Consider the following 13880-nt stretch of genomic DNA (forward strand, 5'->3'; position numbering starts at 1 on the left):
GAGTTAGCATAACGAAAATTGACAATGGGCGATCTTGGATGTGAAACAATCAAGAAATCATAACGGGAGCTTGTGGGCATTATGGCCCACTAACTGCATGAGAAAAGCCCAAGGTTTGAGCCTATTTCAGCTGGGCTTGGGCTTGGGCTTGGACTTCAGCTAGCCTGGGCTCAAGCCAACCGGCCCAATTTACATTAAATACAAAGATAATTCCGAAATAATAGGAATTGGAGAAAACTCAACTCATCCATTTTAACATTATTTTCCCAAATTTTTATGGAAATTGTTTAATCATACATCATAATGCATTGAGAAATTAAGAAAAGCTTGGCAGTGTTATTACAGAATGATTAGTGCATTAATTCGGGTTTAGTTCACATCGATACACAATTCATAAAATTTAAACCAATGGCAGTAGTCTATCAACTCTATAATCATCATTTTAGCAAAGCTAATCCAAATTATAGATCCTGATCATTTTATCATTATAAGCAACTAAGGAATTCTGTGAGCTTTGAGGATGCAGCCATGCCACTAAGTATAGCACCCTCAACAGTTGGGCTAACACAAAAGTCTCCACAAATGGCTACTCTCTTCTTCCTATCCCAGAGGCATTTCTCCTCCCTGGCTATGCTTGCAGCTGGAAAAGCACTTCCCCTGCATACAGCAACCAAAAAAAAAAAAAAAAAAAGACAAGTCCTCAACCTCAAAACATTTCAACTAAGTGACTACTAATTCTTATGTTGAAGTTGAAAAAATTTGACAAAAGAGGAAAATGAATAAAGAACAGTTGTATACTGTTGAGAGAGAGAGAAAGAAGAAAAACCTTAATTCTCATTCATGTAATCTCTACTTACAATTGAGAGATATATATATATACAAGGCTAGGAGTCCTAACTACCATACATGTGACCTATATTAACAAGGAAAGATAATATACTATAAATACATTATATTCAACACTCCCCCTCAAGCTGGAGCATATACGTCATATGCACCAAGCTTGTTACAAATATATTTAATCCTAGGACCTCTGAGAGATTTAGTGAAGATGTCTGCTAGTTGATCATTTGAATTAACAAAACTTGTAGCAATACATCCTGATGCGATCTTCTCTCTAATGAAATGACAGTTAACTTCAATATGCTTGGTCCTTTCATGAAAGACTGGATTAGATGCAATATGTAATGCGGCCTGGTTATCACAGATGAGTTTCATCTGTTCATCATTTCCAAATCTCAACTCCCGAATAAGATGTCTCAACCATATGAGTTCACATGTTGCCAAAGTCATAGCTTGATACTCGGCTTCAACGTTAGATCTGGCCACTACATCTTGTTTCTTACTCTTCCAAGATATTAGATTACCTCCAATAAAAACACAGTACCCTGAAGTGGAACGTCTATCTGTGGGTGAGCCAGCCCAATCTGCATCTGTGTAACCAACAACCTGAGTATGACCTCTGTTCTCGTACAATACACCTTGGCCTGGTGTACTTTTGATATATCGAAGAATGCGGATTACGGCATCCCAATGGCTATCATATGGTGACTGTAGGAATTGACTAACAACACTCACAGGAAAAAAAATGTCTGGACGAGTAATGGTGAGATAGTTCAATTTACCTACGAGCCGTCGATATCTCCCGGGGTCTCCTAAAGGCTCCCCTTGTCCTGGTACAAGTTTGACATTCGGATCCATAGGTGTGTCTACCGGTTTACAGTCTAACATACCGGTTTCTTCCAAGATGTCTAAAGCATACTTCCTTTGGGAAAGGACCACACCAGAACTGGATTGAGCTATCTCAATTCCCAAGAAATACTTGAGTTTCCCCAAGTCTTTGGTCTGAAAGTGGGTAAAAAGATGTTGCTTTAGTTTCTGAATACCATCCTGATCACTGCCTGTAATGACGATGTCGTCCACATAAACAACCAGATAAATACACTGCCCCAAGGAGTTATGATGATAGAAAACTGAATGGTCTGCTGTACTGCAAAGCATGCCAAACTCTTGAACAACAGAACTAAAACGGCTAAACCATGGTCGAGGAGATTGTTTCAAGCCATATAGAGAACGGTGTAACCTGCACACTAAACCAGACTCCCCCCGAGCAACAAAACCAGGAGGTTGCTCCATATAAACTTCCTCGGCAAGATCACCATGAAGGAAGGCATTTTTAATATCCAACTGATAAAGAGACCAAGAACACATAGCAACCATGGAGAGAAGCAAGCGGACAGAAGCAATCTTGGCAACAGGGGAGAATGTGTCACCATAATCAGAACCATAAACCTGAGTATAGCCTTTAGCAACTAAGCGGGCCTTAAAGCGATCAACCTGACCATCAGGACCAACCTTAACTACATAGACCCAACGACAACCAACTATAGATTTACCAGAGGGTAAAACAACAAGATCCCAAGTGCCATTAGAGTGCAGAGCAGCCATTTCATCCACCATTGCCTGTTGCCAGCCTGGATGGGAAAGAGCTTCATGGGTGCTCTTTGGAAGAGAAACAGAGGATATAGCAGAAACAAAAGCAGAATAGGGTGAAGATAATCGATGATAACTCAAAAAATTGTAAATAGGATGAGGATTACGAGTAGAGCGAGTACCTTTCCGAATAGCAATGGGTAAGTCATTAGGAGAAGGCAGAGCCGGGGCAAGTGAAGCCGAAGGGATAGGAAGTGAGTCAGCAGGTGCCTCAGCAAAAGGGAGAGGAGCAACGACACGAGGGCGACGATGATAAACCTGAAGTGGTCGAGGAGGCATAGCATCAGGTGGGGAGACAATGAGAATGGGCAAGACTTCAGAAACAGGAAGAGACTCAGAAGTAGTGGAAAAGAATAGTGAGTCCTCAAAGAAGGTGACATCAGCAGAGATAAAGTATCGATGAGTCTCAAGGGAATAACAACGATAACCCTTCTGAAGTCTGGAATATCCCAAGAAGAGGCACTTCATGGCTTTGGCGGAAAGCTTGTCCTGTCCAGGAGTGAGAATATGAACAAAGCAAGTACAACCAAAGACACGAGGAGGAAGGAAATAAAGTGGTTGGTCAGGGAAGAGAAGGGAGTGAGGAATCTGATCGTGTAAGACAGAGGAGGGCATACGATTAATCAAATAACAAGCGGTAAGAACAGCGTCCCCCCAAAAATGAAAAGGAACATTACTATGGAGGAGGAGAGTACGAGTTGTCTTAACAAGATGTCGATTCTTGCGTTCAGCTACCCCATTTTGTTGAGGAGTATGAGCACAAGAAGACTGATGAAGAATCCCATGATGAGACATAAACGAAGTAAATGGGACTGAAAAATATTCCTTGGCATTGTCACTGCGTAACACACGAATAGAAATATTGAACTGGGTTTGGATTTCGGCATAAAATTTCTGGAAAATAGAGAATAACTCAGCTCGATTTTTCATTAAAAATAACCAAGTACATCGAGAATAGTCATCAATGAAAGTGACAAAATACTGAAATCCTAAAGTAGACGCAATCCGACAAGGACCCCAAACATCAGTGTGGACAAGCTCAAAAGGAGACTTTGCCCGATTATTCAAACGCTTTGGGAACGAGACACGAGTATGTTTCCCAAGCTGACATGACTCACACGGAAGCGACGACAAAGTGGAAAAATGAGGGACCATAATCTGGAACTTGGAGAGACTAGGGTGGCCCAGACGATTGTGAATGAGGAAAGGAGCATCAGTGGAAATGCAAACTGCAGGAGATGAATCCGAGGTGAGGTGATAGAGGCCTTGAGACTCACGTCCTATGCCAATCGTCTTCCCCGTACTCCGGTCCTGCAAGGTCACAAATTTATCAGAAAACGTGCCGGCGCGTGAGATGTAGCCGTCGGCAGGAAAATGGCGCGTGGCCGGCGCGTGGATGCTCTTTTGGTGCCGGTGCCTTCACAAAAGTTGGAGATCTCCTCCAGGTGCTCCTTTTGGTATGGTCGGTGTCGGAAAAATAGGTCGCCGGTAAAGTTCGCCGGAAAAGTTCGCCGGCGGTGAGTGGTTTCTAACGATGATCCGACTGACCGGAAAGTATTGGGAGATGGGGAAGGTGACCGGAAAGAAACACGGTCACCGGAAGGTTTCCCGGAGTTGATGACACGGGAAACAGGAAAGAATTAGGTTTTCTTCCTTGGCTCTGATACCATGTTGAGAGAGAGAGAAAGAAGAAAAACCTTAATTCTCATTCATGTAATCTCTACTTACAATTGAGAGATATATATATATACAAGGCTAGGAGTCCTAACTACCATACATGTGACCTATATTAACAAGGAAAGATAATATACTATAAATACATTATATTCAACATATACAAATTTTCACTGAAGATATAGCGAAATATGAGGGAGTTGTATGCAAATTTTCACTGAAGATGTAATGAAATATGAGGGGAAGATCAGGGAAAATGATGAACTTTGAAATTTATGATGCCAAGAAGTGAGGAGAAATGGCACCATGTATTTGGCCTTTCACATTGACCAAATCAGGGCCTTAAATCCAAAATAGTTGAGGTCATTTCGAAGAATTTGTTTTTGCTACTAGCTTTGTCTATGGCTGTACAACCATCAGAGACTGTTTCTTTTCTCACCACCTCAGCCTACAGCTCTACCGGTCTTCCTCATTGGTATCAAATCTCTTCTAGTGCACTCATATGTCTTTGTTTCCTATGGTCAAAGTGATCTCCAAAACACTAACCATTATTTTGTATTAATCTAATGAATGCAGTGGTAGTGATTGACGCATTCCACTGGCACTGCCCATGATCCAAGTTTAACACAATCTACAACAAATAGCTTCAAGGTGTAGAATGTTATCATGCAGTAAGCCACAATTGGCCATTCTTGCTGGCAACCATGCTCTATTCTCACATGAGCACTTCTCCATATCCCAAGAGCCTCTTCATGAGGCATGTCATTTCTATTGGGTGTTCTCTCTTTATCCTCAGCATCTTTCATAAGCAGAGTCACTTGACGCTTAGACAAATGCTGACCATGCAACCCATATCACCATTTGGAAAATGCAGATCTTGCTAGCTACAAGTAATCTATACTCTAAAATTCTAGACTTAAGTGATATTGATCTTTGTGCAGAAACAAGACTATTGCATAGTGAATAGAGACACTTCATTCAACTCAGAATGCAATCCAGTATGCCTGCTCCACAGATCATACAAATACTGCTAAATCATTATGAATAGCTCTCCTTAACCCAGCACTCTATTTTACCTTCCTCACCTACTCTTGTGAATGGCTCTTAAAATTTTTCTGTGTTCTGAACAAGGATGTCGTCTCCCAGTTGAAAGGGCACTACACTTCACATGGAGACTTGCTCACACTACATAAGCAAGAAACCTACCCTTGGGTTTAATTTCATCCCATGTAGCCACTTGACCTCTACCACACCTTCCATGGGTCTCTTGAGTTCATCCCCACAGCATTTAAGCTAACCCTTTTCTTTTGGCCCTAGTGAACTGTACCCTCATTCCCTCAGTTGACTCCAATTGAAGAGGACTACATTTTGTCAACCAATTGAGGAAGACTTGCAGGTTCATATTTCTGCAATACTCTGCAGATTTTGGTTTGGCATCCTTGTTGCTAACAACATGAAGTTCCTTGATGTTTCTAAAGCCTTTTAAAGCCCCATGGCAGGTTCCTTTGATACAAAGATGGCCCTCATTGGAAGGATCTAGAAATAATCAACAGGTGAATATCCTCTATGTGCTCCACAACCCATGTCTTGTTTGAGATCAAACATCTTGGGCTTGTTCATAATTGGTAAATAGAGTGTTCATCATTAATTTTATCTCTTCCTGTGTTTATAGGTAGTTGATCAGGCCTATATTGTCATTCCTCAATGCTATGCCCTCATAAAGCTACTTTCTCCAACTTTTGCCTTAACAAAGCAAACCTTCTAATTTTGAGCATGGAGTACCAATTACACAAAACCGACAGATAAAACTTTCCATAGAAGTTGTGAACTGGAAGATGTGCCTTTTTCATTACATTATCAGCATGTTCATACTTTTCAAACCATTACATGCAAGGTCATGATTGATCAATTTCCATCATGCCTTTCTCTGAATTTCCTTTGCAAAATTGCATCATCTTTCATGCGGTCCCATAATAATTGTTCAAAGTGATGAATTTCTTCATTATCATGAAGTTACCATTTACCTTCACACTTTTCCATGAGTTCATTATCCCATCTAGCTGAGAAGTTCAACCGTTGTTTCTCTTTGTGATTTTATATGGTGGATAGCATGTTGGACTAAATTGTAGAACTCATGTTCGTGTAATAGTCCTGCTCCCTGGTTTCACACACTTCCAATCCAAGTATTTTTCTCTGATACCACATCTGACATAGAACAACCCTTAAAATAGATGCGTAAAAATCAACAAACAGCAGCCCAGGTCTTAATTTTTTAGAGTTTACCAAGGCTAATGAGGAATTAGGATTTATAGATCAACTAAGGTTTAGATTGGCTATGCTGCTTGAATTCAAAATGAAGAGCTTGCTAGAATTTCAGGAGATGAAGGGAATTTCAAGATTCTAAAGTTAATGTAAGGAGTACAAAAGTAGGGTTAGGGTCCATGATCAATGGGTAGGGCTCTATAAATGAAATTAGAACTGAGGAAAAACTTATATGAATAACAGTAGGTACAGGAACAAAGCACAAAACACCAACTACAATGTCAGAGCCCAAATTTGAAAAATTGATCAAGGCTAGGCTTTCAGACTGAATTGAAGATGAAGGAATGATTGATTTGTCTAATGGGTTGCCTAGAAATAAAGTAAAATACAAATTCGCTTTGATCTTAAGGCCCAAACTTGGAAAATGACTGGAATACCACCAGATACACAAATTTCAGGGACCCAAATCCAAGGAGGCTAAAACCAAGTGGGTTCACCATACCCTCTCAAGAATACTCCTCTATTATGTGGACCTATGATGGGACCAATTGATCCACTGGTATAACCATCTAGGACTTCCCCCCTCTCCTTTATGATTTAAGAGTCTCCTCACCATTCTCCAATACAATCAGCAGGAAGTCCTAAAAATGCTAAGATATATAATATCTATTGAATTCTATATGTAATTGCAGCAAAGCCATCCTTTGACTAACCTAATTTTCCTAGCCCAAGCCATACAAGTAAATAAATAAATCAGGCCTTTAAAATTGGTCATCACCAAGTTTTTAGGCCTCCAAGCTAAGCTCAACCCTAATACCAAAAAGGTTTCCAGTACAATGTTTAAAAGGAAAAATCTGTTCGTAATAAACCAATGATTGGCTGTTAAAATGAGGACTTTAATTTAGATACTAACCATCTGTGAGCCTTTTTGAAAAATGGCTGAGATATTGTAAGTCCTGTCCTCTGAAACTCTTCAAATAGCTCTTCAGCCACTTTTGCTAATGTTGAACTTGATGGCTTCTGTAATCCAATTTGAGCAACAACGCCCCTTGCATACTCCATTGTTGAATGCAATACCCAACGTTCACTTTGTGGCACAGAAGAAAAGAAGTAAAATTGAATAATGAATAGGAACAGATATTTAAATTCACCATTCTCCCCTGCTAGTCCACAGAGTAACCAACATAATAGCACTTACCTAGTAGCAGGATGCCCTGGCTTGCTGCTGTCACAGAAGGCCCAGCTCAGAATTTCAGAATTCTTAAATGAGAAGCCTTTCACAGATATCTGGGTCATGAAAAAAATCAGAGAGAGAGAATTGATCATTTGAAATTATGTATCCCATATTATAAATTGGCTGCTGAAGTAAAATTGCAAAACAAAGGCTGCAATCATCGAAACAAGCAGGGCAGTGCAGCAAAAAAGGAGTGAATCAAACAAGCACTTTGAATCATTGAACTAAAGATTTTTAAAAATAGCCAAAGTTTTCAAAGAACCAGGAACATTTTGTCAGAAACGCATAGTGGATATCTTACAGAAGACAGAGGCTTTGTAAATGCCAGCATGAGAACAAAACACGAACAAACAGGAACTTCTTGCAATTTTGCTGCCAACTCTGGAATCAAATTCAAATCTGTATGGATCATAACTGAGAAATGGTTATGATGCTAACTTTGTTGTTTCTATTGGTTAGCATAATCAATACATGAGTGATGAGAAAAGAAACTAATAAAATCACTTAAATCCATTTTGGGTGTTACCACAAACCTTGCTTCAAATTAACCTCCTAGATTGAACCTTTGGGCTCTATTACTCTTGTTTTGTTTTGGTGTTGGTGGTGGTTGGAAGGGGTAATGGTGGGAGAAGTGAATAAAAAAGAACAAGAGGCAACAAAGGCTACTAGCTTTAACCATATAAGACACACACACACACACACAGATAACAATTTGTCGATTATCATATAGAAGCAAATAACTAAGTCCAAACAACTAACAGCAGAAACAATAAGTGAACAAGAGCTATTTGACAAGTTCAGGAGAAAATTATAAACAAAGAGCTCTATATAATGGACAGGAATATGAGTAGATCAGCAAATATAACAGGTAAAGTACCATCTAAGAGGTCAACAAGTACTGAACAGGATTTGGGACCTCTCCAGTGTGTTCTACAGGCATCCTCCAGTAATCATGGATATCTATTCATGCTTCACAACAGATGCATTGGGACCTGCCACTATCAATAGCAGACAAAGTGTACTAGTTTCAGCATATGGGTTTCATGCTCTCTCTCTCTCTCTCTCTTTTGCTTTTTTACCTATCATCCAACCTAAACTAACAGATTAAAGGCAAAAGCTGCCCAAACTTACTAATTCTCAACAAGTACAAGGATCCAGCTTTCAATGCCTCAGCAAAGTCCTAATATACTTCAGATGGTATGAAAGCATTGTTTACAATGAGTTCTATATATAGGCACAATGAGTTCTATCCCAACAGTCTACATACCTTTTAAGAATTTTATTGAATATAGGCATTATTTACAATGGGTATATTGGTTTTTAAGTCACTACAAGCAAGAAATACTATCTAATATTAACTTCTATGACTGTTAATAGACTTGGAAATATACATTATCTATCAGACAGAAAAGATGCATAGCAAGAAAAATTCATTATGCTCAAAATAATACTGCTAAAATATCCAGCACCTTAATTCAATAACTTCAAATTTGCCCCAGTTACTAGATTTAACTACGAAAAACTCAAATCAATAAAAACTGGTTAACCGTAATTGAAGTTGCAGGATGTTCGTTGGCCCAAGAGAAGCCAGATACTTTGAAAACCCTGCTCGCTAGAGGATACTGGCAGGAACTCCATTGGTAGAAGATGGACATGCCCATGAGAATCCAGATGGGATTGACATCTGTAAACTAGAGCATAGATGTTGTCTTCTATACGATAAAATCCAGTGATATCATTCTGCATCTTTGTTGTAATAAAACCACCCTGAAAAGGTTCATATACTGGGGTATACCATAGCCCAAAGCTCAAAAAACTGTACCTTTTGAGAATGAGCCATTAATATGTGACCTTTTAATAAAACTTTCAATTTACTAGTGAAGGGTTGCTTGCTTCAAGCATACTACCTAATCCTCTCAAAGGCCCTTGTGAGTCATATCAAATACAAGAAACTCAAATTGTTCTCAAGGATAGTCTATTAAATGAGTACATCCTTTATTTCCAGAGAGTTTTATGTTATCACATTAGTTTGACAGTTCATCAATTGAATGGATCCACTGACACAGCCCACCAGTTGGATAGAGAACAGATAAGTATAGACTACCAGAAGTGAGACACCCTATCAAACATTGTTTCTTGACAGATGTAACTCAGTCATAAGAAAATAAAAGAAAGAAAATGGATCATTATATACATGTGCATGTGAAGACACACATATGTATATATTAATCGACCAAAATAAAGAAGGAAAGCACTTACCAAGAGGCGGTGGTCGTCCTGTTACATCTGTAAACCTTTTAGAAAATATATTTTTGTCTGATGCAACCACTCCCTCAAAATTGCCAAGATTTTGTCCATCCAAACCAGTCAACGACCATAAGTTCTTTTCATCAAACCACTCCAAGCTCCCAACACCCACACCAAACTTACTTTCCACTCCTAAAGACAAAATGGGAGGAGAAAGTAAATTTTATAGGCAAATATTAAATCTGTGATAAGATTTTAAAAGAGAATGAGAAAAGGTCTGTACATACCAGGTTCATGGCATAATGCTCTACAAATAGAATTCATGACTGGGACACCCACATATTTCTCGCTTAATCCTTCCTAAATCAAACTGATATTTAGAGAATGTGTTGCAAACAAAAATGGTGGCATATAGATGCATATAGACTGAAAGTGAAAAGGTTGCATGAAATTTCTGCATGTGTTTAAACTATAAATGTATAAGTTCAAATGAAACAAAAACAGGCCTAAAATAGATTCAGTGTTCAACACAGTAACTTGCCCAGTTTATTGGGATTCCTCATACCATTAAAGCTTTTATGTTATGGCACCAGACCTTTGGACATTAAAAAATGTAGCCAATCCATGGATTGCCTTTTTCAACAAGGCAACTTCATCCTCTAGAGACTTCATATTAATCTTGCAAACTTTTGCCAAGTAAATCAATCAATCATTGTTGATTATTAATAAGTGTTTTGATTGTTCAAAAAATTTTTTGTTTGTTAATCATTTTATAAAGAAAAAAATAAAGGTTAATTAGTCCTGTTCAACCTGCTCACCTCTCTAGGTCCCTTTAAGCAAGTGCAGGTATGAAACCACATGTATGAATGAAGCTGTTATGAAAATTGGTAGCTTCACTCCACATGCAGGCATGGGGCTGCACCTACACATGAGGGAGAGGTTTTTAGGAAAGTTGGTAGCTTAACATAGTATCAGGACTATGTTTAACTAAAGATTTCTAGTTTGAGGCTCCCCTACTATTTATCCCCCCATCTATTTATCTGTACTACTGTTGACCTGTCTCTTGTTACCCACATGTAAGGGAGGCTGTTAGTCTACTATAAATTGTGGGCACATATCCTAACAACTTAAACCTTTTAAGAAAATTCATAGCTTAACACACATAATGTATATTTGCCCATTGTGGCTTGTACTTATGAGTTATGACCATTTAGCTATATCAAGGGTAAGCAATATAACAACCTTGGACAAACCAAACAAGATTTGACTGGGGCTTAAGTGATGAAAATGTAAGATTTCCCTATTGTTTTCTCAGCAAACCAAGCAAGGAAAAAGTTACAAACATCAGAGAGGTATAATTGTTTTCCTGAGACCCAACAAATTGTCACATTTGATGAGTTAGCATACAGACACACCCAGACGAGAAATGCCAAATATTGTTGACAACTATCTATTTTTACTTATATTATAGTTATTAAAACAATATAAATGAAGAAACATGTGCCATGAGAAGTTCAATTTGTAAGGGTAAACCTTTTCAAAGTCAATGAATTTCCTGGAGATACAATCAAAAGACGCAAAATTCTCTTTCCACTCAGCAACAAGACCTCTTGCTTCCCACTCTCTAACAATACCCAAAACATCAGGGTTGCTCACAGTAAAAAGAGGAGCACCATGGTCAAATACCAGCTCCTTCCCATCTTCAGTAATTTCTCTATGTCAAATTTGAAATACATCAATATCAGTAACCCCATTTTCCACTAGAAACCCAAAAACTAGACAATTATATACGAAAAATTAGAATCAAAACCAAAGCACATATTTAGAAAATTAAAATACTCACCATCAAACGCATAACACACAAGACATTACCATCAACGCATACAACTCATCAACACATGCTAAATGTAATCAAAACTCTATTCTATTCAGCAGGAATTCATTATAAAGCTTGTTATAAAAAAGAGAAAAGGGACAAACCCCACTTCATATTTTGCAACGTAGCAAATAAAATTTCAGATTTTAGGGGAAAAACGAAAAATTTCATGGGTTTTTCAATTTATAACTAAACTTTATTCTCTTCATAGAAAAACAAATAAAAAAACGAAGAAGAAAGTCTCACTTTCGATAAGACATTCGACCACCAGGTCCTCTAGCAGACTCGAAAAGAGTCACTGACACCCCATTTCTAGCAAGCAGTGAGGCACACACAGCTCCTGAAACTGAAAAAGAAACCCAACCCAAGAATTATCAAATAATTTGAATTCTTTTCCAAATTATAAAATGTAATACGAGAAGGGAATACTCACTTCCACTTCCAACTACAGCAACCCGTGAAACAGGACTAGCCATTGTGATTATCCCTGCTTTGCTCTCTCTTCTTCAGCCCTGTTCTTGCTGGATCACACACATTTCCACTGTGGCCCTGTGATAAGAAAATGAAATAAAATATAAAAAAATTCTGAAAAGAAAAATATTTAATAAAAGAATTTTATTGGTTATGGGTGATTTAATATTTTCTGTCACTTATTTACTTATTTATATTATTTCAAATAAAATAAACTATTTATATAAATTTTTTCTTAATTTTTATTTTAAAAATAAAAAATTTATATATAAAAAGTAAAATTTCTTATACAAAGAAGTATAGATTTATTTTATACCTTTCAAAATTAGTTTAAATTTTTTTTAAGTAAAAAATTATTTTTTTTCAATATAAACCTCTAAAAATTTATATTTTATATAATTTTTTAAAATTTTTTTTTAAAAAAAAAACATGAAATATATTCATAGTGTTGTAAAATAATAAAGTGGAAGGATAAAAAAAAGAAAAAGAGAAATTAAAACATAGGAAAAAAATGAAATCAATTTTCATTAGAGCTCTCCACCTTTTATATAAAGTCATAAAGATATACATCAATATGGATGATGATCTATGAGTTCTCACAATCTGATAAATTCTCATATTTTATAATACTCCCCTTTGAATGATCATAAAAATATGTCTCATTAAAACCTTACTAGGAAAAACCCTAGTAAAGGAAAAATAAAAAATACAATATTCTTTTAGACTATTACAACTGCCTTATTAAAAACCTTGTAAGTAAAACCCAATAAGACAAAACTTGGATGAAAAAAAAAAAAGTATAATGTAGTGATATTCTTATTAATTAGTTATTCTCATATTGACATGATTATATTTTTTCCAATAATGTAGCACAAAGATCTTTGAGTTGACATATTCCAATGAGTTTCTTGAGTATTATAGTTGAAAATGCATTTGTGAATAGATTTGTTAAATTGTCACTTGATCTTACTCTTACTCTTTGAATAGCAATTTGATCACTCTTTTAAAGTTTATGAGTGTAAAAGAACTTGGGCGATATATGCTTGATTTTATCACCCTTAATGCTTCATTCTTTAATCTATGCAATGCATACAACATTATCTTCATATAACTGGGTAGTATTACCTTTGATGGAGAGTAGTCCACATGTTTCCATTATTTGTTTGATTGATCTCCACGATATTGTCATACCACTATAGGTAAATACATACATTTGAGATTGAGTTTTGTAAGGGTTTGAAAGATAGTCAACATCTACATTTTCAAACAATTGAGATTATGCTCATTTCAAATAAAATAAACCCATATCACCGTGGTACATGTTTGATTCTATTTCAATGTCTCTGAGTTGTTGTAGAACTATATCTTGCAAGTAAGTTAACAATGAATGCAACATCTAGTCATGTATAATTTGTCAGATATATCAACGCACCAATAATACTGAAATATGGTACTTGGGCACCAAGTAGTTCTTAAGTGAATGAACTATCATCGAAGAACTTAATGGATGTGATTTATTCATGAAAGTGCTTCAAAACTTTCTTTGTATATGTTGACTAATAAACTAATGTTTTATTTTAAAAGTACTCGACTTATAGGTCGAGACAAAAATTTTGTTTTCCA

The 13880-nt window shown here is 37.0% G+C and overlaps 1 protein-coding gene across 2 annotated transcripts; it reads right to left on the reverse strand.

Moving 5' to 3' along the window:
• Positions 1-316: 316 nt before the first annotated feature.
• Positions 317-12358, reverse strand: LOC100264528 (uncharacterized). 2 transcript variants are annotated; one of them, XM_002270524.5, is made up of 9 exons: positions 12220-12358; positions 12033-12132; positions 11444-11624; positions 10198-10270; positions 9923-10102; positions 7965-8062; positions 7628-7716; positions 7343-7516; positions 317-657 (listed from the first exon to the last, which is right to left on the reverse strand). In XM_002270524.5, exons 1-9 carry the CDS (start codon positions 12260-12262, stop codon positions 486-488), a joined length of 1110 nt encoding a protein of 369 aa, XP_002270560.1. In that variant the 5' UTR covers positions 12263-12358; the 3' UTR covers positions 317-485. The 2 variants fall into 2 exon arrangements, with proteins under 2 accessions (XP_002270560.1, XP_010645017.1); XM_010646715.3 differs by having other exon boundaries at positions 7965-8077; positions 12220-12355.
• Positions 12359-13880: the final 1522 nt, after the last annotated feature.

This window comes from Vitis vinifera, chromosome 19, assembly GCF_030704535.1.
Source record: "Vitis vinifera cultivar Pinot Noir 40024 chromosome 19, ASM3070453v1".
NCBI lineage: Eukaryota > Viridiplantae > Streptophyta > Magnoliopsida > Vitales > Vitaceae > Vitis > Vitis vinifera.

Coding starts and splice junctions, on each gene's coding strand:
- LOC100264528 (XM_010646715.3), bottom strand. CDS start 12,262: ATGGCTAGTCCTGTTTCACGGGTTGCTGTAGTTGGAAGTGGAA. Junction 12,133..12,219: donor TGCTGTAGTTGGAAGTGGAA/GTGAGTATTCCC, acceptor TTTCTTTTTCAG/TTTCAGGAGCTGTGTGTGCC. Junction 10,271..11,443: donor AATTCATTGACTTTGAAAAG/GTTTACCCTTAC, acceptor AGTTTGATTTAG/GAAGGATTAAGCGAGAAATA.